Source organism: Heterobasidion irregulare (genome assembly GCF_000320585.1).
Source record: "Heterobasidion irregulare TC 32-1 unplaced genomic scaffold scaffold_03, whole genome shotgun sequence".
In the NCBI taxonomy this organism is placed as follows: domain Eukaryota; kingdom Fungi; phylum Basidiomycota; class Agaricomycetes; order Russulales; family Bondarzewiaceae; genus Heterobasidion; species Heterobasidion irregulare.
In genome coordinates, this window is record NW_009258199.1 from 1930651 (window position 1) to 1952456 (window position 21806).

General features: G+C 48.5%; 11 protein-coding genes across 11 annotated transcripts; 4 read left to right on the top strand and 7 right to left on the bottom strand.

The window, feature by feature from the left end:
- Window positions 1-290: 290 nt before the first annotated feature.
- HETIRDRAFT_439152 (uncharacterized protein) lies at window positions 291-3346 on the top strand. The gene is made up of 19 exons (XM_009545768.1): window positions 291-411; window positions 477-523; window positions 585-774; window positions 830-902; window positions 966-1036; window positions 1088-1117; window positions 1174-1255; window positions 1317-1345; window positions 1401-1557; window positions 1611-1674; window positions 1738-1913; window positions 1981-2101; window positions 2156-2187; window positions 2249-2260; window positions 2324-2426; window positions 2483-2532; window positions 2595-2664; window positions 2721-2861; window positions 2944-3346. The coding sequence occupies exons 1-18, from the start codon at window positions 296-298 to the stop codon at window positions 2810-2812; spliced, it is 1515 nt and encodes a 504-aa protein (XP_009544063.1). The 5' UTR covers window positions 291-295; the 3' UTR covers window positions 2813-2861; window positions 2944-3346.
- Window positions 3347-3348: 2 nt separating this feature from the next.
- HETIRDRAFT_416082 (uncharacterized protein) lies at window positions 3349-4318 on the bottom strand (the record flags this gene model as incomplete). The annotated part of the gene is made up of 4 exons (XM_009545769.1): window positions 3349-3378; window positions 3430-3532; window positions 3588-4096; window positions 4151-4318. The coding sequence occupies 4 exons, from the start codon at window positions 4316-4318 to the stop codon at window positions 3349-3351; spliced, it is 810 nt and encodes a 269-aa protein (XP_009544064.1).
- Window positions 4319-5433: 1115 nt separating this feature from the next.
- Window positions 5434-6687, bottom strand: HETIRDRAFT_155478 (threonine protease T1). Its single transcript, XM_009545770.1, has 6 exons — window positions 6598-6687; window positions 6442-6539; window positions 6127-6382; window positions 5903-6061; window positions 5591-5837; window positions 5434-5528 (listed from the first exon to the last, which is right to left on the bottom strand). Exons 1-5 carry the CDS (start codon window positions 6624-6626, stop codon window positions 5612-5614), a joined length of 768 nt encoding a protein of 255 aa, XP_009544065.1. The 5' UTR covers window positions 6627-6687; the 3' UTR covers window positions 5434-5528; window positions 5591-5611.
- A 256-nt stretch (window positions 6688-6943) lies between these two features.
- On the bottom strand, window positions 6944-8094 carry HETIRDRAFT_146875 (1-cysteine peroxiredoxin). Its single transcript, XM_009545771.1, has 7 exons — window positions 7988-8094; window positions 7724-7930; window positions 7574-7666; window positions 7426-7520; window positions 7360-7370; window positions 7180-7310; window positions 6944-7125 (listed from the first exon to the last, which is right to left on the bottom strand). Exons 1-7 carry the CDS (start codon window positions 8084-8086, stop codon window positions 7093-7095), a joined length of 669 nt encoding a protein of 222 aa, XP_009544066.1. The 5' UTR covers window positions 8087-8094; the 3' UTR covers window positions 6944-7092.
- Window positions 8095-8441: 347 nt separating this feature from the next.
- HETIRDRAFT_311629 (uncharacterized protein) lies at window positions 8442-9187 on the bottom strand (the record flags this gene model as incomplete). Its single annotated transcript, XM_009545772.1, has 5 exons — window positions 8442-8543; window positions 8599-8717; window positions 8781-8920; window positions 8971-9114; window positions 9165-9187. The coding sequence occupies 5 exons, from the start codon at window positions 9185-9187 to the stop codon at window positions 8442-8444; spliced, it is 528 nt and encodes a 175-aa protein (XP_009544067.1).
- An 859-nt stretch (window positions 9188-10046) lies between these two features.
- On the top strand, window positions 10047-11813 carry HETIRDRAFT_381899 (uncharacterized protein). Its single transcript, XM_009545773.1, has 3 exons — window positions 10047-10080; window positions 10143-11593; window positions 11654-11813. The coding sequence occupies exons 2-3, from the start codon at window positions 10648-10650 to the stop codon at window positions 11761-11763; spliced, it is 1056 nt and encodes a 351-aa protein (XP_009544068.1). The 5' UTR covers window positions 10047-10080; window positions 10143-10647; the 3' UTR covers window positions 11764-11813.
- Window positions 11814-12155: 342 nt separating this feature from the next.
- HETIRDRAFT_416087 (uncharacterized protein) lies at window positions 12156-13137 on the top strand (the record flags this gene model as incomplete). The annotated part of the gene is made up of 5 exons (XM_009545774.1): window positions 12156-12565; window positions 12630-12690; window positions 12744-12816; window positions 12882-13053; window positions 13104-13137. 5 exons carry the CDS (start codon window positions 12156-12158, stop codon window positions 13135-13137), a joined length of 750 nt encoding a protein of 249 aa, XP_009544069.1.
- Window positions 13138-13172: 35 nt separating this feature from the next.
- On the bottom strand, window positions 13173-16797 carry HETIRDRAFT_381903 (uncharacterized protein). The gene is made up of 13 exons (XM_009545775.1): window positions 16744-16797; window positions 16585-16695; window positions 16274-16539; window positions 15896-16211; window positions 15472-15831; window positions 15226-15406; window positions 15083-15169; window positions 14820-15010; window positions 14585-14768; window positions 14308-14519; window positions 14118-14249; window positions 13599-14057; window positions 13173-13543 (listed from the first exon to the last, which is right to left on the bottom strand). The coding sequence occupies exons 1-13, from the start codon at window positions 16777-16779 to the stop codon at window positions 13247-13249; spliced, it is 2832 nt and encodes a 943-aa protein (XP_009544070.1). The 5' UTR covers window positions 16780-16797; the 3' UTR covers window positions 13173-13246.
- A 106-nt stretch (window positions 16798-16903) lies between these two features.
- On the top strand, window positions 16904-18907 carry HETIRDRAFT_63112 (Metallo peptidase M18; the record flags this gene model as incomplete). Its single annotated transcript, XM_009544990.1, has 8 exons — window positions 16904-17026; window positions 17080-17141; window positions 17199-17298; window positions 17357-17561; window positions 17610-17847; window positions 17903-17989; window positions 18040-18456; window positions 18514-18907. 8 exons carry the CDS (start codon window positions 16904-16906, stop codon window positions 18704-18706), a joined length of 1425 nt encoding a protein of 474 aa, XP_009543285.1. The 3' UTR covers window positions 18707-18907.
- HETIRDRAFT_313499 (uncharacterized protein) lies at window positions 18908-20173 on the bottom strand (the record flags this gene model as incomplete). Its single annotated transcript, XM_009545776.1, has 6 exons — window positions 18908-19083; window positions 19138-19211; window positions 19271-19526; window positions 19589-19721; window positions 19774-19883; window positions 19954-20173. The coding sequence occupies 6 exons, from the start codon at window positions 20171-20173 to the stop codon at window positions 18908-18910; spliced, it is 969 nt and encodes a 322-aa protein (XP_009544071.1).
- A 172-nt stretch (window positions 20174-20345) lies between these two features.
- Window positions 20346-21637, bottom strand: HETIRDRAFT_123979 (uncharacterized protein; the record flags this gene model as incomplete). Its single annotated transcript, XM_009545777.1, has 4 exons — window positions 20346-20409; window positions 20584-20824; window positions 20875-21526; window positions 21584-21637. The coding sequence occupies 4 exons, from the start codon at window positions 21635-21637 to the stop codon at window positions 20346-20348; spliced, it is 1011 nt and encodes a 336-aa protein (XP_009544072.1).
- Window positions 21638-21806: the final 169 nt, after the last annotated feature.

The following is a 21806-nucleotide window of genomic DNA, read 5'->3' on the forward strand; positions in this document are numbered from 1 at the left end:
TCCAGCTTCAGCTCTTTAGCTTCACTTCTCAGATAACACAGTTGGAGGCGAGTGGGAGAGCAGCAGTGTCGCGGGGAATCCCGCATGATCGGCGGATGTGGCGGTGCCGGTGCCCTTATCTAGATAATTTCGGTCGGCCAGCGGCGCCGACGAGGTATCTTATCTTATCGCGGGTTGCAGTATGCGGGCTCTCCGATCCCTGGGTGGGCATGGGACATCCAACAGGCTCAAGGCCGCAGGCGTTAAATTCGGGACACATCGCTGCTCCCACCGCCAGTCCTTTCCCTTCTCCAATATGGCCCTCGTCGCACAGATCACTGTCCCCCGCTCCAACACCACCATCTCCGTTCCAACGGGTCTGTTCATTAACAACGAGTTCGTTCCCTCCGAAGACCCTTCCAAATCAATCACGTCCGTCCTCTTTCAATCTATCGTCTTCCCATCTCCCCACCGATCTCTTTCTGATTCCCACAAAGCGTCGTCAACCCTGCCACCGAGGAGGTTCTTTGCTCCATTTCAGCTGGTATGTATGTTGGCTTGACTGCTCCCATCTGCTTCCTCACTTCTGCATCCGTTCGGTATAGCATCGGAAAAGGATGTTGATAGAGCCGTGAATGCCGCCCGAGAAGCCTTTCGTACCACCTGGGGAAAGAACGTCACTGGATTCGAGCGCGCGAGGCTCATCAACAAGCTTGCGGACCTCATCGAAAGAGATCAGCAAGTCCTCGCAGAATTGGAATGCATCAACAACGGAAAACCGGTCAAGATCGCCAGGTCCGTGACATGACATCGGCCTTAGCTCGCTTACCTCATGTTGACCTGGCCCCAGGGACTTTGATATAGGAGATAGCATTGGGTGCCTCCGCTACTATGCTGGCTGGGCTGACAAAATTGTTGGGCAGGTAAATCAGATGATGATGAACTACCCTCGGACCACATCTTTGACCTCCTCTGATCACCTGCAGAGCATCGAAATAGACCGCAAGACCAAATTTGCCATCACCCACCCAGAGCCTATCGGTGTGTGCGGCCAAATGTGAGCGTCTCCTGTATATCATGGTTCAAAGTTGCATTAACTTTGCCACAGAATTCCATGGAACTATCCCATACAGATGTGGTAAGTATTCTATCGCTCCACATTTGTGTTGAGACTCCGCTTGATGTGCCGTCTAGGGCATGGAAAGTTGCTCCCGCGTTAGCAGTCGGGTGCACAATAGTGATGAAGCCCTCGGAGATCACTCCACTGACAGCGCTTGTACGCACACTTCTCCGATGAATTCTTAAAAACTCATCGATAACTAACTTTGTTTGGCCAGAAACTCTCGGAACTGGTTAAGGAAGCTGGGTAAGCTCGAGCGCTCTTGAGACGAGTCGCATCGATATAATTTTCTAAATGGTAGATTCCCTCCGGGCGTAATTAATACCATTCCATCAATGGGTTCTGTGGGGGGCGCTGCCCTAGCCGCTCACATGGACGTCGACAAAGTTGCCTTCACCGGTTCTACAATCACCGGGCGTAGGATTATGGAAGCTGCGGCGAAAAGTAACTTGAAAAAGGTATTGCATACACCTATGTTATTACCTTAGGTTAAGTGATGTCATAATTGCAGGTGTCCCTCGAGCTAGGTGGGAAGTCCCCACAGCTAGTGTTCGAATCGGCGGACTTGGATCAAGGTGGGCTTGCTGAAGGATCCAGATGTTGTATGTTCTGATGCGATCGCCACGGTGGCGCTCTAGCGGCAAATTGGGCTGCACTAGGTATCTTATACAACACTGGTCAAGACTGCACAGCCGGATCAAGGCTATATGTTCAAGACACAATCTACGAGAAATTCCTTGCTCTTCTGGCGTCGAAAGCGCAGGAACTTGTAATTGGTGACGGGTTTGATGAGGCATCTGGCGGTGGTCCCGTGGTAAGTTTGTCTTTATGATACCTGATATCCCGAAATGCGCTGACCAAGGTTGTTCGGTGATCCCCAGGTCTCCAAGGCACAATATGACCGAGTGTGGGGCTACATCAATTCAGGTAAACAGGAGGGGGCCAGGATTGTTATCGGTGGAGAAAAGCGCGCTGGCGTTGGGTTCTATGTTGAACCCACAAGTGAGTCATGACTGGTTGTGTAACTTGAACCGAGCTGACTCATCGTACCGATAGTCTTTGCCGACATTCGGCCCGACATGAAAGTGGTGCGTTCAATCCCTCCATTTACTCGTACAACACTGACCTTAAACGGTGCCTCGGTCTCAGGTCAAAGAAGAAGTACGTTGGACGACGTCCTCCGCCCTGTGACAGGTCATTGAACGCATAGTTACGCTCTTGTAGATCTTTGGACCAGTTTTGGTCGTCGGCAAATTCCAGACGGAAGAGGAAGCCATTGCCCTGGCAAATGACACGACGTATGGTCTCGCGGCCGGCCTGCATTCCAGTGAGTTATGAAAACTCTCGTCACCTTGCTGCGCATTGACACATGTGGCTTCTTAGACGACGCCGCGCAATGCGCGCGCGTTTCCTCCGCTTTAGAGGCAGGCACGGTAGGCGCATCTTGGACTTTTCGGTCGACGTGAAACATAATTGACACATTGCCTTGTGCTAGATTTGGATCAACCAATACAATTTGCTTTACAACAATGTACCCTTCGGCGGTAAGAAGCAGAGTGGTATCGGTGCGTACCTTTGGACACATATGTGGTTTATAACTAACGGCGCGTCTATCACGAAGGCCGCGAGCTAGGGAGTCACGCCCTCGACGAATACATATCCACGAAAGCAGTGCATTGGAACTACGGAGAGAAACTCGCCTGGCCCTTATAATAGAAGTACGATCTGACGACATGGAGAGGAATCTAAATCATATGTAGCTGTAAGAAAACGTGTTGTTGTTGTTGTTGATGCTCGTGTATTCTGAAGCCCAAATGGTTGCACCTTTCGTTTACTTGATTTAGTTCGCCGTCCCGGTCTCTGTCTGGATCTATCCCTACGATCACCTCGTGGTATTGAGGCTCTGAAACTCGACGCAAAATCGACGTCCTCGCGGGGTCTTCGTGAACAGCATAGAAAAGTGACCGATTACTTCCTATGAAAAGATCCAATACACAGCCTCCAATCAGTCCCATCAAGGACGGCCGCATGTGCTCAAATCACTTCATGACAGAAAACCTTGATGCCAGGATAAACATCCGAAACCTATTATATTGAAGCGCCGGCATCGAAAGCTATCACATTCGCGTCGGAGAAGTACGTTGACTTCAGGAACTACCAAGAAGATACTATTATGGGCCTCTCTTTTAAATTAATAGAAGATGTCGTCAATAGCGGGCTACAGATACGCCTTGCTTGCACACCTAGATTTAAACCTGGTGATTGCCTCCGTAAGATCCCTAGATGCAAAGTCATTGTAGTGCAATAGGATTAAGACGAAAGCGTCTGACATTGTAATCGTTGTCTGGTGCGACGATTGCCGTAGAGGCTCCTGATGGCCACTCATCATATGCACTTCTTGACAGACTTCCTTCCAGCTCAGCTGTTATAACCCTGCATATCACGCATAGATTTACTTTCAAGAACGCATCGAGAGGACAGAGCGTACCAAGGGGAAGTATGAGTTGGTTGTGCTGATCCGTAGGATGCCGGCTGACAGGTTTGAGGGTAGTAAAGTGGGTAAGCTGGCTCAATCAGTGAAGATTGACCGTTGGTAAACAGTGCGGACGGGTTGTGGTGGGTAGGAGGCTCATAGTGGAAGTCATTGTGCGTCGGTGCTAGGTTATAGGATTGAGACGATGGTACACCACCGTACCAGTCGACCTGGAAGTGGGTACGTTCAACTCCAGTACTTGAGAAGAGGGGAGCAGGATAGACAGCCTCGGTCGCATAGCCAGGCAGCACGGACCCTTCACCAGTGATGAGGTCGTCGTTTCTGGGGAGCACGTATGATGAAGGGGTCTGGCCCTGCTGTTGAGAGAGAGAAGACCATCGTTCACCCAACGCATCTGCTTGCGGGATAGCCGTTGTCCTGTATGCCGAGTTACGAACAAATGTGCAGGTCAAATCCATCTTTTCACAACGTCGGCATCTCGACGGATTGCTGGATGACGCGCACTAGACTAGATATGAACATGCGTGCGTCTGGAGGGAGTGACAAACCCGACGCACCCTGACCTGACGCCGACGACATTCGGTGCAAGCAATCGCAGCTCGCTTTGGCCTTATGTTCGTATTCCCGGGCTCATCCCGACAGACTGTCCCATTTACTGCGGCAATATTACTGAATGGACATGCAGATTTCAGGGGGTGCGCACCTGATTGGATGGAGGTGTCCATTTCGTTGAAGGGGATCTGAGGCTGGAGGAAAGGGGCCACACAAGTACGGGTGACGATCGTTGGATCACTTGAGAGGGTATATATATAGTAGGAAGGCGATGAGGGGATGCATGGTGTTGATTAGAAAAAGTGCATCGCGCATCATTCAAGTCCCCCGAGACCTGTGCTTTGGTTCCATGAGCAAATCTCAACTGCGAGGTTGGGCGCTGACCTGACTTCTTCAAGCGCCAATAACGTGACGGCAGGCGTCGATTGGACGGTAACCCAAATGGGGACATTTGACTCGAGCACTACCAATTGAATCCTGAGGTCTACCTTCCACGCGCTCACGTCGTGCCCTGCGACTGTGGCCCATCTATGGAAAGTCGACCAACTGTGTTGGAAAGTCTGTTATGCGAATTGTTCTCTGGCCTATCGCACAGCAAATTCAGAGCTGTCCCTCATAACCTCCTCTAGGTTTCAGCAAGAGTGAATTCGGCTTTCTCCGGCTTTTAATATAAAACCGCGGTCTGACTGTCATAGTCAGGGCAACAATAGTTGGGATTAATTCCCCCTCTCCTGGTGAAAGTGACTGACCAGCTAGTTTGGTGCTTACATGCAGAACGTTGGTGCCTCATCCGTCTGCATTCCGTCGGGCTGTTCGCGGCGAAGATGTGATGCTCACTTCATCATTCCTCGACGATACTATATGCTTGCCCCAATATCGGATTTACAGCTAGGGATCCTCCTGTCTTGAAGCTTTGGCTTTGTAAAGTTTACGCTGATTACCTGTATAGGAAACTGACGGTACAAGATAAATTAGGCCATACCATACCACAGTTCAGGTTGAAACAACGATACCTGATGATCTGAATCCGTTACTAGGCGAGGTTTGCCGGTGGCGAAGCCGGAACATATGCTGAGATTTTTTCTTTCTGTTAGACTGCTTTGTGAACATGTAATGCATCGGATATGAGACGTTCCTTCCCATCTTCCCGCATCGCATCGATGCAGAAAGCGCAGTCTTACTTTCTTTGTGTACACAAGTGCAAGACCACTCTTGTGTTCATGGACGATAAATAGATCGTTGCACTGGAGACAAGGCTAGAATGGAACTGAGAGCACTTCCAAGTATTGTCTGATGCGAAAATACGGTGCTTAGCTTCGTTATTGGAGCTCATCAACATGGACAAAAGACGTATGACGCAAAACAATTCAACTAGGGGTGACACTTTTTTTTTGAGGAAACCATCAGCTTCATGACATTTCTAGCCAAGAGAAAACGCGACATACATATAAAGTACAAGGGCGCCCCTACAGGGCGAGATAATCACGTACTTCTTCCTCACTTAATTTCCGGAAAGTTGGCTTCGGGCGTCCTGTCTCTACTCCAACTTTTCCGGCTTCCAGTTCTACTGCTGTCGGTACGGTGACGACTCCGATCTCGATCGTCTTTTCCGTCATCTGCCCCTCGAACCCCTCTTTCAAAGTAAGGAGTGCCGTGTGGATTGCGTCTTCTAAGCTTATGTCATCGTTGTATCTGTGGATGCGGGATATTTGAAACAATCAGACAAGGTTGCAGCCAGCGCAAGACATGACACCGACCGTTTCTCCAAGAACGTCTTAGCATTCACCATGTTCTTGCCAATCGCACTGGCTTTCCAGGCCCAATAAGATCCGGAAGGATCTACTTGATATAGGGTCGGGCCGCTGCTGATATCCCATCCAGCTACCAACAAGGAGACACCGAAAGGCCGAACACCTCTATGCGACCGACGGAGACGTACGAGTTGGTCAGACGCCAGTTGACCCTGTGTGAAACGACGAACCCTGATTGTGTTGCCTGCTGCATCACAGTAGCGATCTCCTGCGTCAACACTCGCGTTGGTGGATATTCGCCATATATCTTCCAGTATGCCTGTGCGCTCTTGCGGGCCTTTGCAATAAGTACTCGGAAATCCGGACCCATTCCAGAGTACACAATGCCAACATTTGGACAGATGATGGCAACCTTCTCGATCATAGAGTCATCGATAAGGATAGAGGACGACTTCTTCTCCGTTGCAATTACGATTCCGTTGGACGCTATATCGATGTTCAAATGATCTACTCGGAACGCGACCTGAATATTTATTATAACACACCTTTGATGCCCAAACTAGTTGTCCCTTGCGATACCGCAGCCAATGCATGCTCGATCTGCACAAGCTTACCGCTCGGAGAGAAGACCGTGAGGGAGTAACTAGTTGGAAGTGGAACATAAGTCGTTTGCAATGCAAATGGATCTTACCATGACTTACCTGTATGCGCCGCCATCCGAGGTTGCCATGATATCCTTGATTGATGAATACTGGTGAAGAACAGTGTTATACAAGAAGTTGAGAGGTTTGCTATGATGAATGAGAATGTACGCGTAACAGATAACGAGACACTGGGACGCGCGTCGTCACGTGCTCCTTTACAGTAATGCTTCGATCGAGAACTCATCTAAACCACAAACATACTCAGGGATAATTCGAAACTTTTCACAGCCCATATAATCATCACTAGCTAACAGTCAATGACCAATGCTTAGATCGCAGAACAAGCTCAATATTTGTCAAGAATTGACCATTTGTTTCGAACTTCAACTCAACTCAACCGCCTCCCGACTCTGTACCGCTGCATTTCTCACAACTATCTCGATTGTTACAATGCATAACGAATGCCGAATTGATACCAATACATAGAGGCCCTGCGCCCTGATGCACCCCCAGCCTTAGGAATGAATCATATATATGATTGTTCACTGCATATTACGCATTGAGAGGGGCGGTCCTGAGGTAGGACTTTGAAACCAATTTCAGCCACTGTTATGACAACGACAGACGATATGTACATACCTTGTGGGTAGTAAAGTTTGGGAACAGCGTCTTCGCCTCCGCATTGCTGACCGAGGCATGGACGATAATATCTTCGCCTTTCTTCCAGTTGACGGGTGTAGCGATGCGATGCTTGTCAGTCAATTGAAGTGCTGTGGAGAGTCCGTCAACATTGTCCAAAAAAATTGATCAAACACCTACAATCGATGGCACTAGGACGGGATGTTAACATCAATGGTGTATGTGATCGAACTAACATAACCTTACCGGATGATCTCATCGAAATTGCGCCCAGTGGATGCAGGATACGAGAGAGTAAGGCGAATCTTCTTCTTTGAGTCGATGACGAAGACAGTGCGAATCTGTTACTGGATCAATCCGCATCCAGGGAGCGAAGCGGAGATACGATACATACAGTCAGAGGCAAGCCCTTCTTATCCACATTAGTCGCGTCTTGTTCATCCAACATGTCGTACAGTGTCGAGATCTTCCTATCCTCGTCGGCGATCTATCGCACGATACACAATTAGGATGATATTCAGCAGGACAAACATCCGCGACGCACGATGGGGAACTGAAGGTCAGTGGAGCCATATTGAGCGCCCCATTCGTTGATATCCTTTACCCATTTGTGATGTGATTCGAGACCATTGGCAGAAAGGCCAATGACCTTCACACCACGGGCTTCGAAATCAGGAGCACGACGGGCAACTTCCGCCAACTCGGTGGTGCAAACAGGTGTGAAATCGTCAGGGTGAGAGAACAAGACGGCCTGTTGAAACTTATATCAGATATTGATACTCTCAAGAGACCAATGCTTGACGCGCACCCAGGAGTCCCCAATCCAATCGTGGAACTTGATGGGACCAGTTGTCGTCTGAGCCTCAAAGTCCGGAGCGGTGCTTCCCAAACGCAAAGAGGGGGCCATGATTGAAGTGGTCGGGTTGAAGGGAGATAAGAGTTGGAATGGCTCGGACGTCTCTTCCTTTAAATGTTATGGAGGGCATGGCCGGATGCTAAGACGAGTCTGGGAGGCCGGATGGCGGATGGACGTTGCCTGGGCGGATCACTCGCTCATCGCGTCTTCAGTTCTCACAGATTCTCACGAGTCGTCATTCCTGATCGCATCGCGTGCTAGCGCTCACACTGAATATTGACACGTTGACGCTTTGCTACTTCGTTCAGCTGTGCATACTTATATTCCCAAAAAAAACAGGCCTCAGGACACACGTATACACATACACGCCGTTATGTAGTCACACAATTACGCTCGTATCCTGCTATCAATAGTAAGCCACAGCATGAAGGAGACTGTGAGGATGCTTGTCTTGTTGAGATTGTAAGATCTTATCGATGTCTTCGTCGATGTCGTTTGAAGCTTCGATCTATACTCGTCCCTGGTCAGCTCAAGAAACTGGTGTGGCGTGAGGATCGCATTACCGCTGCCGCCAAATCAATCATGGCCTTCCCAGCTATCAGGGCTTCTTCGTGATTATCCTTGATCTCGACATTCACAATGTGGACTACACGATTGAGGTCGCCTCCTCGAGACATCAAGTCTGTGCAAGGTTGTATGCTGTTTTGAATCAATGTTCAAGATTCGGAATCAGAGAAGGTCCTACCATCACAGACGGCATCGAAACATCGCTCTTCGCAGGTGATCACGATATCCGCAATTGCCCGACTTTCCTGCCACCGCTCAGGTGCTAGCTTTATTTTCCGATTACGATCCAACATCTGCAGCAGCCCATTAGCTGTGTATCTGGTAGATTTGTAAGACCGCGTAGGCAACATATGCGCATGGAGCCTCACAGTCGAGGGTCCTTCGAGTGCAGCTCTTCATAGATGTCATTGTATGGTGTGCCGAATGCGTATATATTGGGCTTGTCTACGGATGGGCCTGGGAGACGAACAGCAGATCCGGTTCCGAACGAGATTACACGATACCCTGCCTTGCTGCAACTCGGTCATAAGACATATCGAAAGCATGAACGCGAGGGACTGACGATAGTACGAAATGGCCTTCCATCGACCGATTCTACACAAGACATCTATTATAACTGGGTATCCCTCGGCTCCAATATGAACGCACCTGATTGCTTGCACAGACAACGCAAAACAACGGCCTCTGCTTATATGCCGGAGCTCCCAGAGAGTCTTCACTGCTTGACTTGGGGGGCGTAAATTGCTCTGGAGGAGGGGTAATCTGTCGAGAGGCTGAAGCAACTGCTTGCGCAAATGGCTGAGGTGGCGTCGGTGTTGAGTGCAGGGAAGGAGTGTGTACATTGGGTCTATGGTTTGATGAAGACGCAAAAGAATCGTAAGGCGCCGACGGCGGTTGGACATTTGGAAGAGGTTGCTGGAGGCGTAGGTCTTGCTGGCGCGCAAGGCGAGGATCGCGAGCTCTTCGAGGATCCATCGGATACTAGAGAAGCAAAGCAAGAGTTAAACACTTAACATATCATAGCTTATGAACGATGTAGCCTCAGCAGTATCTAGAACATTTGCTGGTCTTCCTCTCGACCCAGCTAACGGTTAGTCACTTGCAGGTCGATCGAGATTCCACTCTGAATCATCACAGGCGAAACTGAGGAAGTTTGGAGGGGTAGTTACCTTGATTTTTCGGAAAGAGGAAACTGGACTCTCCCTAAGTTACTTCGAGGAGTATAGCAGAGAGGCCTTGACCCCGTGACAACCTGTGACATAGTCAAAGTGTCCAGTAGTAAGTGTCCGTCAAGCTGACCGTGGGAACTCGTCTTCATCGACGTTGCTCCTTGGTAAGACATCGTTTCTCTATCACCCATAAACCTTCGCTGATTAACCTCATTCATCATGGATCCTGGTGGTAGCAATCTGGTTCTGTCGAAATAGTAAAGTAGTAACCGTGATAACCCTTGATATTCAACTCAATAGAGCGGGCAGGTAGGTAATCGATACTGTACCAGAGTTATCCATTTAATGAGCTTCAGGATGCCTCACGACAGATACCATCTCTCTTCGGAAGAAATCACTGCCGTTCATGATGATATCCGCCGTCATGAGCAAGTTGTCACGTCTATCGACGTGAAGTTAGAGACACTCGCGCGGGAAGCTAGCCTCCTGCGCGTAGACAAGATACGCCATTTAGAACTCATATCGAAATGCAGGGGCGTCCTCACACTAGCTCGCCTTGCCCCCGACGAAGTACTTGCCCAGATCTTTGAGAACTGTGTCGCAGAAAACTGGGCGCGAGCTCCTCTTGTTGTGTCTCAAGTCTGCGCCAAATGGAGGAGGGCAGCATTGAGCCCCAGGGTATGGGCTAAAGTCATTCTTACTAGCGATAGCTTGTATCCCATCGAAAGGACGCGTCTTTGGCTCTCCAAAGCACTACAATCGCCGCTGCACATTATAGTTGATATCGCCGTGTTAGACTCGCAACTGTTGACTGCTGTGGACCTTCTTCTGAACCAGCTTCAGCAATGGTACGAATTTACCCTTCACTCCCGGTTCATGCATCAAGCATGCGATATATTGGCAAGGTGTACTCGCAGTGCGCCAAATCTACGCTCAGTCAACATCTCTATTTCTGCGACTCCCTTGCCACCCGGTGAAAGCTCAGATGGAATGCCAAACCTCAAGTTTATTTTTCAAAATGCCCCCCAACTCAAATCCATTACCTGGACGAGCAACACGTTTCCCTCCTCTCTCCCTTCCCAGATTTCCGAGCTCACTATCACGCTCCTTCCATATCCATTCGGGCCTACGTCAGTCCTTTGGCTTCTCGAGGTGTTAGCAAACCTTCCTTCCTTGAAGAATCTCACTCTCACGATCCCTGTCACATTTTCCGAAGTGATCTTGTTCCCGCGTGAACAGACGCCCCCGTTTCTTTTATCACGCCTGGAATCCTTAACAGTCCAAAGCTACCCTGATTTCAACAACATCCTCCTCTATATCCAGACACCCAATCTTTCTCGTCTTCATCTTCGGTCCTCGGAGCCCCCTCTGAATCACCCACACGCAGCAACGGGCGCATCGTTGTGTCGATTCATTGAATCTATTTCTCCACCCTTAGAACTATTAGAGCTATACGATGTCGACCTTCCGCGGGGCGATTTTATCCGCTGCTTCTTAGGTCTACCCACTCTCCAAGAACTTCGCCTCCACGAAACAGAAATCTCTGATGACGTGTTTGCATTGATCGCAGAACTTGATGGTCCTTGCCCTCAACTCAGGCGACTCGACTTGCGATGGTGTGAACAGCTGTCCGGCAGTTGTCTGGTCAACCTGATATCGGCTCGAAATGTGGCCTGTGACATCGCTCATAGCAATCCTGCTTTGCGGCGAATAGAGGAGATCACTCTTGTCAATTGCGCTTTGGTGAAGGAGCGCGACGTTTTGGATCTTGCGAAGGCAACAGTTTGTAGCGTCATAGCGCGGAGCCCTGATGACTACTGTCGTAAGTAAGCCATGGTATCAACACGAATTTTATTCATTGGTGGTGTGTCTCAATGTCTAGGTTTTCGAGGGTGTTGCAACAACGGTCGCTATCGGCAGCGTCTCCGTTTGAGACACAAGAAAGACTTAGAATCAGCTGAAGGGGGTGGAATGAGACTCATCCTCGATTAAGACTATATCGTACGCTTGCTATCCTCAATGAATTAGAAAGTTTGTGAGCCTAAAAGGCGTGCCAGCAACAAAAAAACAAATTATCGGGTAGCTGTCTCCCACTTCTCCTGAATTCCTTCGACGTATCGATAGACAGGGTTGAGCGTTGAAGCGTTGAACGTTGAAGCTGAAGCTTTGAAGAAAGATCATCTATGTTATTCTACAAGATACCTCACGTGATGTGAACTTCGCGCGTTGTTTGTATTTGTAGCCTCGTACTCGAGCCAAGGTTGGGTTTTGAGTGGACGTTCATCTTGCTGGCCCGCCGAGAAATTCGTTCTCAAAGTAGGCTGATTGGATACCAGACAGATATCAAACTGTTAACAATGTCCCCTATTCCGCTCGTTCACTGCATGCTGCGCCTTTTTACTCTGTCTTTCCTCGCTCTTTACCCTGCACTCTCTACAGCTGCAACGGCTGGCCAGCCTGGGCCTCTCTCCCCCGCCGAACTCAGATACTCGAGATCTCACTCTCTTGGGGAGAACTACATCTTTGACAATCGCGATGGCTGGCAAAGCGTCAACATATCCGACATGCTGTATAAATACAGTACATCCACTGGCGAGGCAAGCCAGATTGAAGCAGAAGGTGGCAACTATGGATTTGACTCGATTTGGAAGAGATCAGGGAAGAACTACAGGAAAAATCCCGGAAAGAGGCCCGAGGAAAAATCCGGCGGGCTGGGAGGCATCGCGGACACCGTGAAGAACATGTTCAAAGGGCTAAAAGGCATCGGCAAGGCCCAAGATGTCACTATAACATGGTTTGTTGCTTCCACTCGTACCTTATACCCGATATCAAGTTAGCAGTCTTACCTGAAATTCTAGGTATACTGGCCATGATCTTGAGAATCCAAGCTGCTGGTCAGAATCACAGTGGGCGCCGACGGTCCGTACTTTCATAGTAATAGCTCAGGATGTTGAGATTTTACTTTTCTCCAGGATGCGTCCTTCGCGTGCGCACTGACGATGGATGGATGGCAGTCAAAGCCTCAATGCTTTAAATTCTTGGAGCGTGCGTGCCGGCTTTCTAGTTCTATAACTCACTATCAACGCGATTATACTGCGGATGAACTCTAGTTTGCAACACGCCGAAAAAATGCGTGTTCGTCCGTGTCGTCGATACATGCGCCGGGTGCGCCAAGGGTTCAAAACATGTCGACCTCACAAAGGCTGCATTCGGTCAATTGGCGGATTTCGACAAAGGCGTGTTAACGGTGCAGATGAGAATGGCCACCGAGCCTGAGAGCTGGTAAAAGTGACTGACTCGGAAATGCGCACCACGCTGATCATATGCGCCAGGATCGAGAAACTTTGGGGTCCTAAGGCCAAATAATGCACGCGCCACTCACTCACCAACAGACTATACAAGGTGGTTCTGCCTGGAGCAGCTGAATGTGACGATTTGATTTGTAGAACGCCTGTATCACTATGTAGATGATGAATCAGATGTTTACCCTTTTTCTCTTCTTACCATCTTCGATTCTAGCCCTGACTTTCTCCTCATCCATTAAGTCCCCCTCAAAGAACTGAGCCGTTCGCTGGGCATCACTTTGGCGCTTGATGTACTGCAAAGCAGCGAGATTGTACCCTATGCTCTGTTTTTGATGAAGTAGAGCTGCACGCAGGTGCCTCCGGAGGGGAATGAGTGTCGTGCGCATGCTTCGAGTGGCGACGATTTGATGGTGATGAGTCTTCAGAAGGAAAAACATGATTCTGGACACGAGTGGAATATTCCATTCCTATAAGAAAGTCAAAATTCTGCGAGTAGATTGAAGAACTGTCTCGGAAACTCACCCTTCGTGCCCAGATGTCTAGATAGACCATGAGCGACATAACTTTCCCGAATGGCAACACCAATAAGGCATCTTGCAAGGCTGTGTTTTGTGTCCCAGATACAACCTTCAGTACCCAAGCTTCCGGCTCTAGCTCATACGCCGCCAAAAGAGAATTTCTCTGCGGAGGCTGCACCTTCATCTGATCTTCCTCCGACAATCCTTCTTTCGCCTTCTCGTACTCAGCAATGACAACGCGTTCGGCATCGGCTAGATCAAGGGCTTCGCTGATGCGTTCGCCTGCCATGAGCGTTTCTGTCGTCTGTTTTGAAACGCCCGTCGCCTCATTTTGAGCGTGGGCTTGTCCCCCGCTATCAGGGTCACCACTGCCTATCGGATGATCTTCGCGATTCATCGTGTCCGCGATACCACTCTCATAGATTTGTTCAAGTTCGCGCTCGCGCTCCTCTTCCAAGAAGAGCTGACATACAGAAGGCATCCGATATGAGTAGAACGCGCTCTTAGACTAGGAACGACTTACGGGATCGTCGAGTTTCTCCCACACTCGTATGGACTTGTCGTGCGAGCCTGTCACAACAAAATTACCGAAGTTGCTCACAGCCAGTGCCCACACTTCTCCATGGTGACCCTCGAGTTTCTGTATGTTCTCGAACTAGAGACAGACCACATCTTAGCAAGTAGCGCTTGACGCATCTATCAATGAGATGAACCTTGTCCCCATCCCAGTATTTGACCATACTATCCTTGCCGACAGACCAAAAGTAGTGGCTTTTTTTTTCGAAGAGCACCTGCATCACGCTTTCTTCGTGGGCGAATATCGATTTGTGACAGTCACCGAAATCGAGGCCCCAAATCTTGACATTCTTGTCCGCGGAACATGTCACGATGAGTTTGGAATCACTAGAGATGTCCATGGACAGCACTGGTAACTAAATAATCATAGAAAACTTGTCAGGGGCCGAGTCGAGGGAGGACGAGCTGTAAAACTGGCCTTGTGTCCATACAATGAGAGAAAAAATTTAAGTGAATCTTGATGGAATACTTTTACGGTCGAGTCTAGCAAAGCAACAGCCAAAAGCTTTCCATTGGGGGTGTACCGGACAGAAAGCACATCATCAGTCATTTTCAATGTGCGCGTATGCACGAGAGAAATATTCCGTCCGGTATGCGACTGAACAACCAAATGAGAATGCATTGGCTGGCGAGTGAAGGAAATATTCACCTTGGTTCCATCGGCATCTCGCCATTCAAAGTCCCAAAACTTGATATCCTTATCCGCACTTCCAGTCACGAGAGCCTGCTCATCGAATCTGACGTGCATCGACCAAACGGTGCTGGAATGTGCTTTGATTGTCTCAATGAGAGACGACGAAGACAAGTCATATATCAGAATCTCCCCGACCTTGGTACCGACTGCGATCTACAAGAGGTCAGCATCAATCATGTCTTTGTAATCGAAGAACAGAGGCCTTACATGTCGATCACCAGGGAGGAATGTGCTGCAGATGGCATGGCCGCATTCCAATGTCCGAATACAAGAAGTAGTTTTCATGTTCCAAATCTTCAGAGAGCCTAACACACGCGGATGAGCTGGCTGGTGTTCGAAAATAGAAACCTTGAGGTTATACCATTCGACGCTGATGCTAGTAGCGCATCATCTGAGCTCAGTGACAGCGTGCGGATATCTGTCCTGTGACCTGGAACATCAAGGGAAAACAATCTGGCAGCTTCTGGAGGACCCTCTTTGGACTTTACGGGTTGAGGGATGTTGTGAACCTCAAGCGCATTGTTTGATAATGACAAGAATAACTATGAACGTTAGAAGGATAAGCTTTAGATAAGCTCATCACGAGTTGTTCGGGAACGCTTCTGACCTGAATGCCTCCTTTAGCGGTCGCACTTTCGTTCTCGAAAGCAAACGACCTGATTTTGCCGCTAGCTCTCACGACCAAGTAGGGGGTGAACAAATCCGCCATTTCTATAGTCTCGTCGGCAACTATTTCACCTTGGGCATCAGGTTGCTTTCCCTTCTCTCTTGTCTTCTCCTTTGCTCGCTTCCTTCGTCGTGCTTGCTTCTTGCGTACCTCATCCTCTGTACGGATACGAAAGATCTCGACAGAACGCTCGTGAGATTGGACAGCAAGATAAGGAAGGATGGGGTGGAAAAGGATCTGGGTGACACGATGTTGCGACGCAAGAGGTATGGTTGTGACTGCATGGATGGCCCTCAGAACCTACAGTAAACAAATGCGGATGGTATAAATTCATATGCGTTCTATACAGCTGGAAGATGCCTACTTCTCCTGACGACGTTTCTTTAAAGCCCCCTTGCAGCGCTTCGTGATCGATTCTCCATATCTTCATCTCACCTTCACTGCTTCCAGTAAAGACGAGATTCTGCTCCGGGTTGGTGTCTAGCGTCCACACTTCCGCGCGATGGGCTACAATGGTTTGGATACAGTGCTGAGTTGATAGATCCCAAAGCTTCACAAAAGTATCTTTAGAAGAAGTGATAATAAAACCGGCGTTGATGACTCTCGAAGTGGACGGCATGGTCGATTTTACGTTTGATATAAAGCGAATGGTAGTCACTTGGTCCCGATGACCGCGTAGCCTATATTACGCAGAAATGTCCCCTTGATGATGAGTCGGAGAGTTTTAAGATACAAGGCTCACCTAAAAAGGCCTGCTTCGCCTATCACATCCCAAAGAATGACATCTGTGTCTTGCGACCCCGAAGCTAGTCTAGCACCAGCTTGGTCGAAGGCGAGTGCCGTGATAGCCTTTTTGTGCCCATTAAACGTGGCAACGACCGAATGCGCGGACGCGCTCCACAGTCTGATGGAGCCATCGGAATATCCGACAGCAAAGATATCTTTTCGTGGAGAACGGGTGATGTAAGTGACCTCTGCTCTGTGACCGGTTTCGTGCCACATTGCGAGCTAAGATTCATTAGCAATGACCATGTGTGCAGCGACAAAACTCACCATCTGGCCTTTTTTCACGTCCCACACTAGAACATCTTCCAGAGCAGGGACGTAGGCGACCTTCCCATCGTACACGGAGTTGGAGCCAGGGCTGCAGACAAGACCGAACGCCTAGACGGTTGTCAGGATGCAGTAGATACCATGAATGACAGCAGATACCTGTGTCGGGCCGTGTCTCGAGTAGCTCTGCACCATCTTGATGTTGGTCGAACGTGCAACTTGATTTTCCGAGATCTATTTTGGACACATCGTTGAATTTCCCACGGCTGCTCCGAGTATAGCCAAGTATTCGCTCACGTCCGTCGAGCCTGTAGACATGATGCTCTATCCGTCCGCCCCAGAAGCCGCAACTAAATTTCTGAACTTCGTCAATGCGTCGCCTACTCCTTTTCATGCCATACATAATGCTATAGTGCGCTTGGAAACAGCGGGGTTTCATAAGGTACATCAGCCTGGGCTACTCTTGAAGTCACTTATCGATCTCCGCAAGGTTAGGTCAGAGAAGCGGATAATTGGGAGACTGAAATAAAGCCTGGTGGAAAATACTATTTTACGAGGTAGCACATATGTTTCGATCATCTGATATCCAGGTGCTCAATAGCATCATTTGACAGAAATCAATGCGCACTACTCGCCTTCACTATCCCACAAAAATGGCAAGCTGGTGCAGGAGTATCCATTGTTGCCACGCATGTTGACAGCCCCAATCTTCGTGTAAGCATTCAGTCATCTAGATCATCCCCAGTAGAGCTGTCTGACTAGTAGTGGTCAGGTGCGCCCCGTCTCAAAACGTACCGCATCTGGGTACCTTCAAGTCGGCGTTGAGACTTACGGAGGAGGCATTTGGCACTCTTGGTTTGATCGTGACCTTTCTTTAGCTGGTCGTGTCGTCGTTGCGGGCAAGAACGCTGGCTACACAACCAAACTCGTCAAAATCGAGGCCCCTCTTCTCCGCATTCCCACTCTTGCCATTCACTGTGAGTGTGCAACTACAGCCTCGTAGACCCAATTAAATCTCCAATTAGTGGACAGAACCGCCAACGACACCTTCAAGTTTAACCAGGAGACCGAATTTGTACCTGTGCTAGGTCTTTTGTCCTCCCAATTGAATGCGCCCAAAGGTCGCAAGAGCAACGATGCTACAAAAGAAGATGGAATGCTGGAGTCAACATCCAGTATTCAAGCCAATCACCACTCTGTGCTTTTGGATACAATCGCTGGAGAGCTGCAGATCCACCCCGCTGACATACATGACTTTGAGCTGTCTGTACAGTCACCTATAATCACGACGTTATCCTTCTAACTTCATCTTCTCTAGACAACTATACGATACTCAGCCTTCCGTTCTCGGAGGCTTGAACAACGAATTTATATTCAGTCCAAGATTAGACAACCTGGTCTCTTCGTGAGTCCCTCCACGCTTGCGTCTTTACCACGGTTCTGAACTCGTACAAGTTTCTGCGCTGTTGAAGCACTCTCCGGAGTGGTCTCTGGCAACTCCTTCCCTACCTTGGAAGGCAATGTCAACTGCATCGCGCTATTCAATCATGAAGAAATTGGTAGTGTTTCTAGTACTGGCGCTGAATCCTCACTCATCCCATCTCTGCTCGAGCGTCTGTCTCCGTCGCCCTCGCAGTTGGCTCAATCGATAGCCAAGTCTTTCCTCATCTCGGCTGATATGGGCCATGCCATCAATCCCAATTACCCCAACAAACACGAAGAAAATCACAAACCATATATGAACGGTGGCATCGTGATCAAGACAAATGCAAAGCAACGATATGCCAGTGATGCTATTGGAGCCTTCATCATCAAGAAGCTTGTCGAACAGAAGGGCGGGAGGGTACAAGAGTATGAAATCAGGAACGATATGTCAGTCTTCTTACTCTTCCTCTCTATGTTGTACATGTCATTCTTGACCTTTTACAGGGCATGCGGTTCAACCGTTGGCCCATTGCTGTCCAAGATTGGTGTGCGGACAGTTGATGTGGGCAATGCTATGCTGTCTATGCATTCAATCAGGGAAACCGCGGGTTCGCGAGACGTCCAACACGCGATCGACCTTTTCAGCTCGTTTTTCGAAGGGTTTGCTGCTCTCGACGCCAAATTGACTGTCGATTGACTCAGGACCAGAAGTCAACCGAGCCCATATAGTGGTGACAATTTGCAAACGCAACGGTTCAAGTTGACGAAGTTATAGCTATTGCAGCCAGACAGTACAAGAGGACAATAATACAGTAGCGTTGCAGTAACATAAGTACTTTTTGTGGCATGTTCTCCTGAGAAAATTGCGAGGAAGCTGAGAAAGAGGCTTGATAACTTTTCATCGTCGGACGCGTTTCTTCGTTCCTTCTCCAGGCTGATCCGACTGCGACTGTGAAGGCATGGTATATGGACCAGAGAGAACGCTCCGCTTCTTCGCCGTACGAGAATAATGTGAAAGCACCCATTCCCGCTCGGCCTCCGTCTGCTCGATGGTCCCTTGCCGAATTTCATACGCTGGGGAACAAAATTCAGTGATGTGCAGAGAACAAATTACAACAAATAGCGCACGTTTTAGTTCGAAGCGGGGACCTACCTCTGCTAGTTGAATTTGCTTCGGAGGTACCTTGAGGAAGACGTGGTGGCTAAAATATATATTTAGTGATACAAAAATAAAGTGGGGAAGGGTCAACACGCAACGTACCGGAAAGAGATGAAGTCATTCTCGGTCGAGAAAGTCATTACCCGCTTACTGTCTTCTTTTGGCACAGGAAAGAGAAATTTCAAGCAATCTCTTACTCTTTCCCCGAGCTTTGAACTAAAATTCTCGAAGATCAAGTGCGGGTACTGCTCAGAGACAGTAGATGACTTGTACGTCGCGATGTCGTGTCGTAAATTCACATTATGAAGTGTGAAATAGAGTGTTGGGCCATGGGGAAAATGAGAGACGATCATAGCATCTATGAGGGGTGGACGAATGATTAATTATGTGATCTTAGTCTGCTAGTCCTACAGAACGCACCTGGTGTACCTCGGTGTTCATGTAAAACAATTAGATCCGTAACATCGTTCGCCCGACATGCATCTGCCAACTCCTTCACGACATAGTTTCCTCGATTTATACGATGCGAATTCGGGAATACGAGGCGCATTTCCTGCAGTAATATCAGCGCCACATTCATCTGCGAGCAACGTGAAGCTATGTACCTTCGCGAACTGTAACAACTTCGAGCTTGGATCTCGAGAAGTGGTGATTACTATTTTTGGGTCCGATACACCAGCCCTTGAGTACTCGCTGTCAACATGTGTAGCCGGGTCTAAATACCACGAAGAACAAGTACATTCTTTCAGTCGGTCATGGCAATTAGCACTATTGCTGATGCTTACCTGTTTGAGCCTCGTCAAAGCCTAGATCATTTCCCAAGTTCTTGGCTTCCTTCCTGAGCTCGGTAGGAAGTTGCTTTCCATTCGCCAGGGCATCCTTTAGCTGCCTTTTGCGCTCGTATGTCTGCCGCTCCTGAGCCTCAAGAGATTTGGCGTAGACATATTGCCGACGTTCTCGAGCTTGTCTACGCAGCTTTTGAAGAAACCAGTATGAGTATAACATATAGAAACATGCACAGGGAGATTGTGACCATTTAGATTCTAAGAGTGCAGAACGTGAAGTGTTGGGCTTTGAAGGCCTTTGATGTGTGGCGCACTGGCACGGCTGCTCAAACTTCTTATTACGGTGGGGTTAGGGGTTACTGGCTACTACTCTCCCGACTCCCACATACATGTTAGTGGGTCTTCTTGAGCAGTAAGATATGAGAGTCGTATGGAATCGCGGCATTATGTACGAGTCTGTCATGAGATAGTATAGAATAAGTATTCAATAAATTTTAAGATCACCGTGAGCTGTGGGGAGCATAATAGTAATACGTAGGGTGGAAAAGTGGTTAGAAACTTAAAAATATTCGTCCAGTGTGCTAGGGCACGATCAGTACGATACTGCTTGGAGACGATAACATCACGCACAATATTCGAGAGCTGTGTCTCTCTGGGGTCGATGCTACATGCGCTTTGGAATAATCGGAGACCCGTTTCTCAAAGAAGTTGGTCTTTCCCTGAAGGGAAATCATTTCCATGAATTCGAATGGATTGGTGGAATTATAATGCTTGGAGTTTCCAAGAGAGACAAGCAGGCGATCAGCGACAAATTCTATGTATTGACGCATCAGGGCGGCATTCATTCCGATGAGTCCAACAGGAAGAGCATCTGTAACATCGATTATTGGATACTGAAGCTGAAGGAAATAACGGACGCACCGGTCAAGAAACCTTGCTCTATCTTGACAGCTTCGGTTATGATACTGAGAACTGTGTCAGAATGTGGCCGTCTCTGAAGATGACTGAACAAGAGACAGGCAAAATCTGTGTGCATCCCTTCGTCCCGACTAATCAGTTCGTTAGAAAAGGTTAAACCAGGCATGAGACCTCGTTTCTTCAGCCAGAAGATTGAAGCAAAAGATCCGGAGAAGAAGATCCCTTCTACCGCTGCGAACGCCACCAACCTCGTGGCAAACGTCGATCGTTGATCAGAGATCCACCTGAGGGCCCACTCGGTCTTCTGCTTGACGCATGGTATAGTCTCGATCGAATTGAAGAGGAAGTCACGCTGCTGAGAGTCAGAAATGTAGGTATCGATGAGGAGAGAGTATGTTTCCGAGTGAATGTTTTCCATCATGATCTGGAATCCATAAAAACAGCGGACTTCAGCGGCTTGTACTTCGCTCGAAAACCGCTCCACCAGATTCTCGTTGACAATACCGTCGGAAGCGGCAAAAAATGCCAGGACATATGATATGAAATGGCGTTCGTTATCATTCAGGTTATTGTTCCAGTCGAAGATATCTTTGGACATATCGATCTCTTCGGACGTCCAAAACGAAGCCTGGGCTTTCTTGTACATCTGCCAAATCTAAGAAAAACAGCGTCACGAATAAGTAAAGTGAGTCCAGAAATATATATTACAAACTTCGTTATATTGTATTGGGAATAAGACAAAGCGTCTTCCTGAAGGTATGAGCATTGGATCATCTGCGTCGAGCAGGAAAGGGGTCAATATGAAATAGAGGATTATCCTGCTTGACAAACCTTCCTGCAGACCGAATTCGTCCTGAGAACGGTATTCCATTGGCTGAGGGTGAATAATGTCCAGTTTCGGTCTCGAAGCCGAGTTTGAGTTTCTCAAAGACAAG

Bases quoted from the DNA above. Each gene is read 5' to 3' on its own strand.
- HETIRDRAFT_439152 (XM_009545768.1), top strand. From the start codon at position 296: ATGGCCCTCGTCGCACAGATCACTGTCCCCCGCTCCAACACCACCATC. The intron at 1,118-1,173 runs GTAAGTATTCTA...TGTGCCGTCTAG, and splicing joins AACTATCCCATACAGATGTG to GGCATGGAAAGTTGCTCCCG. The intron at 2,427-2,482 runs GTGAGTTATGAA...GTGGCTTCTTAG, and splicing joins CGCGGCCGGCCTGCATTCCA to ACGACGCCGCGCAATGCGCG.
- HETIRDRAFT_155478 (XM_009545770.1), bottom strand. From the start codon at position 6,626: ATGGCAACCTCGGATGGCGGCGCATACAG. The intron at 6,062-6,126 runs GTTCGTCGTTTC...TCGGTCGCATAG, and splicing joins CAGCAGGCAACACAATCAGG to AGGTGTTCGGCCTTTCGGTG. The intron at 5,838-5,902 runs GTCGGTGTCATG...CCGCATCCACAG, and splicing joins AAGACGTTCTTGGAGAAACG to ATACAACGATGACATAAGCT.
- HETIRDRAFT_146875 (XM_009545771.1), bottom strand. From the start codon at position 8,086: ATGGCCCCCTCTTTGCGTTTGGGAAGCACCGCTCCGGACTTTGAGGCT. The intron at 7,931-7,987 runs GTGCGCGTCAAG...AAGTTTCAACAG, and splicing joins ATTGGATTGGGGACTCCTGG to GCCGTCTTGTTCTCTCACCC. The intron at 7,126-7,179 runs GTATGTACATAT...TTGGTTTCAAAG, and splicing joins CAAACTTTACTACCCACAAG to TCCTACCTCAGGACCGCCCC.
- HETIRDRAFT_381899 (XM_009545773.1), top strand. From the start codon at position 10,648: ATGCATCAAGCATGCGATATATTGGCAAGGTGTACTCGCAGTGCGCCA. The intron at 11,594-11,653 runs GTAAGTAAGCCA...CTCAATGTCTAG, and splicing joins GAGCCCTGATGACTACTGTC to GTTTTCGAGGGTGTTGCAAC.
- HETIRDRAFT_381903 (XM_009545775.1), bottom strand. From the start codon at position 16,779: ATGGTGCAGAGCTACTCGAGACACGGCCCGACACAG. The intron at 15,011-15,082 runs GTGATCGACATG...TGTAGATCGCAG, and splicing joins CTGCAGCACATTCCTCCCTG to TCGGTACCAAGGTCGGGGAG. The intron at 13,544-13,598 runs GTGAGTTTCCGA...ACTTTCTTATAG, and splicing joins TAGACATCTGGGCACGAAGG to GAATGGAATATTCCACTCGT.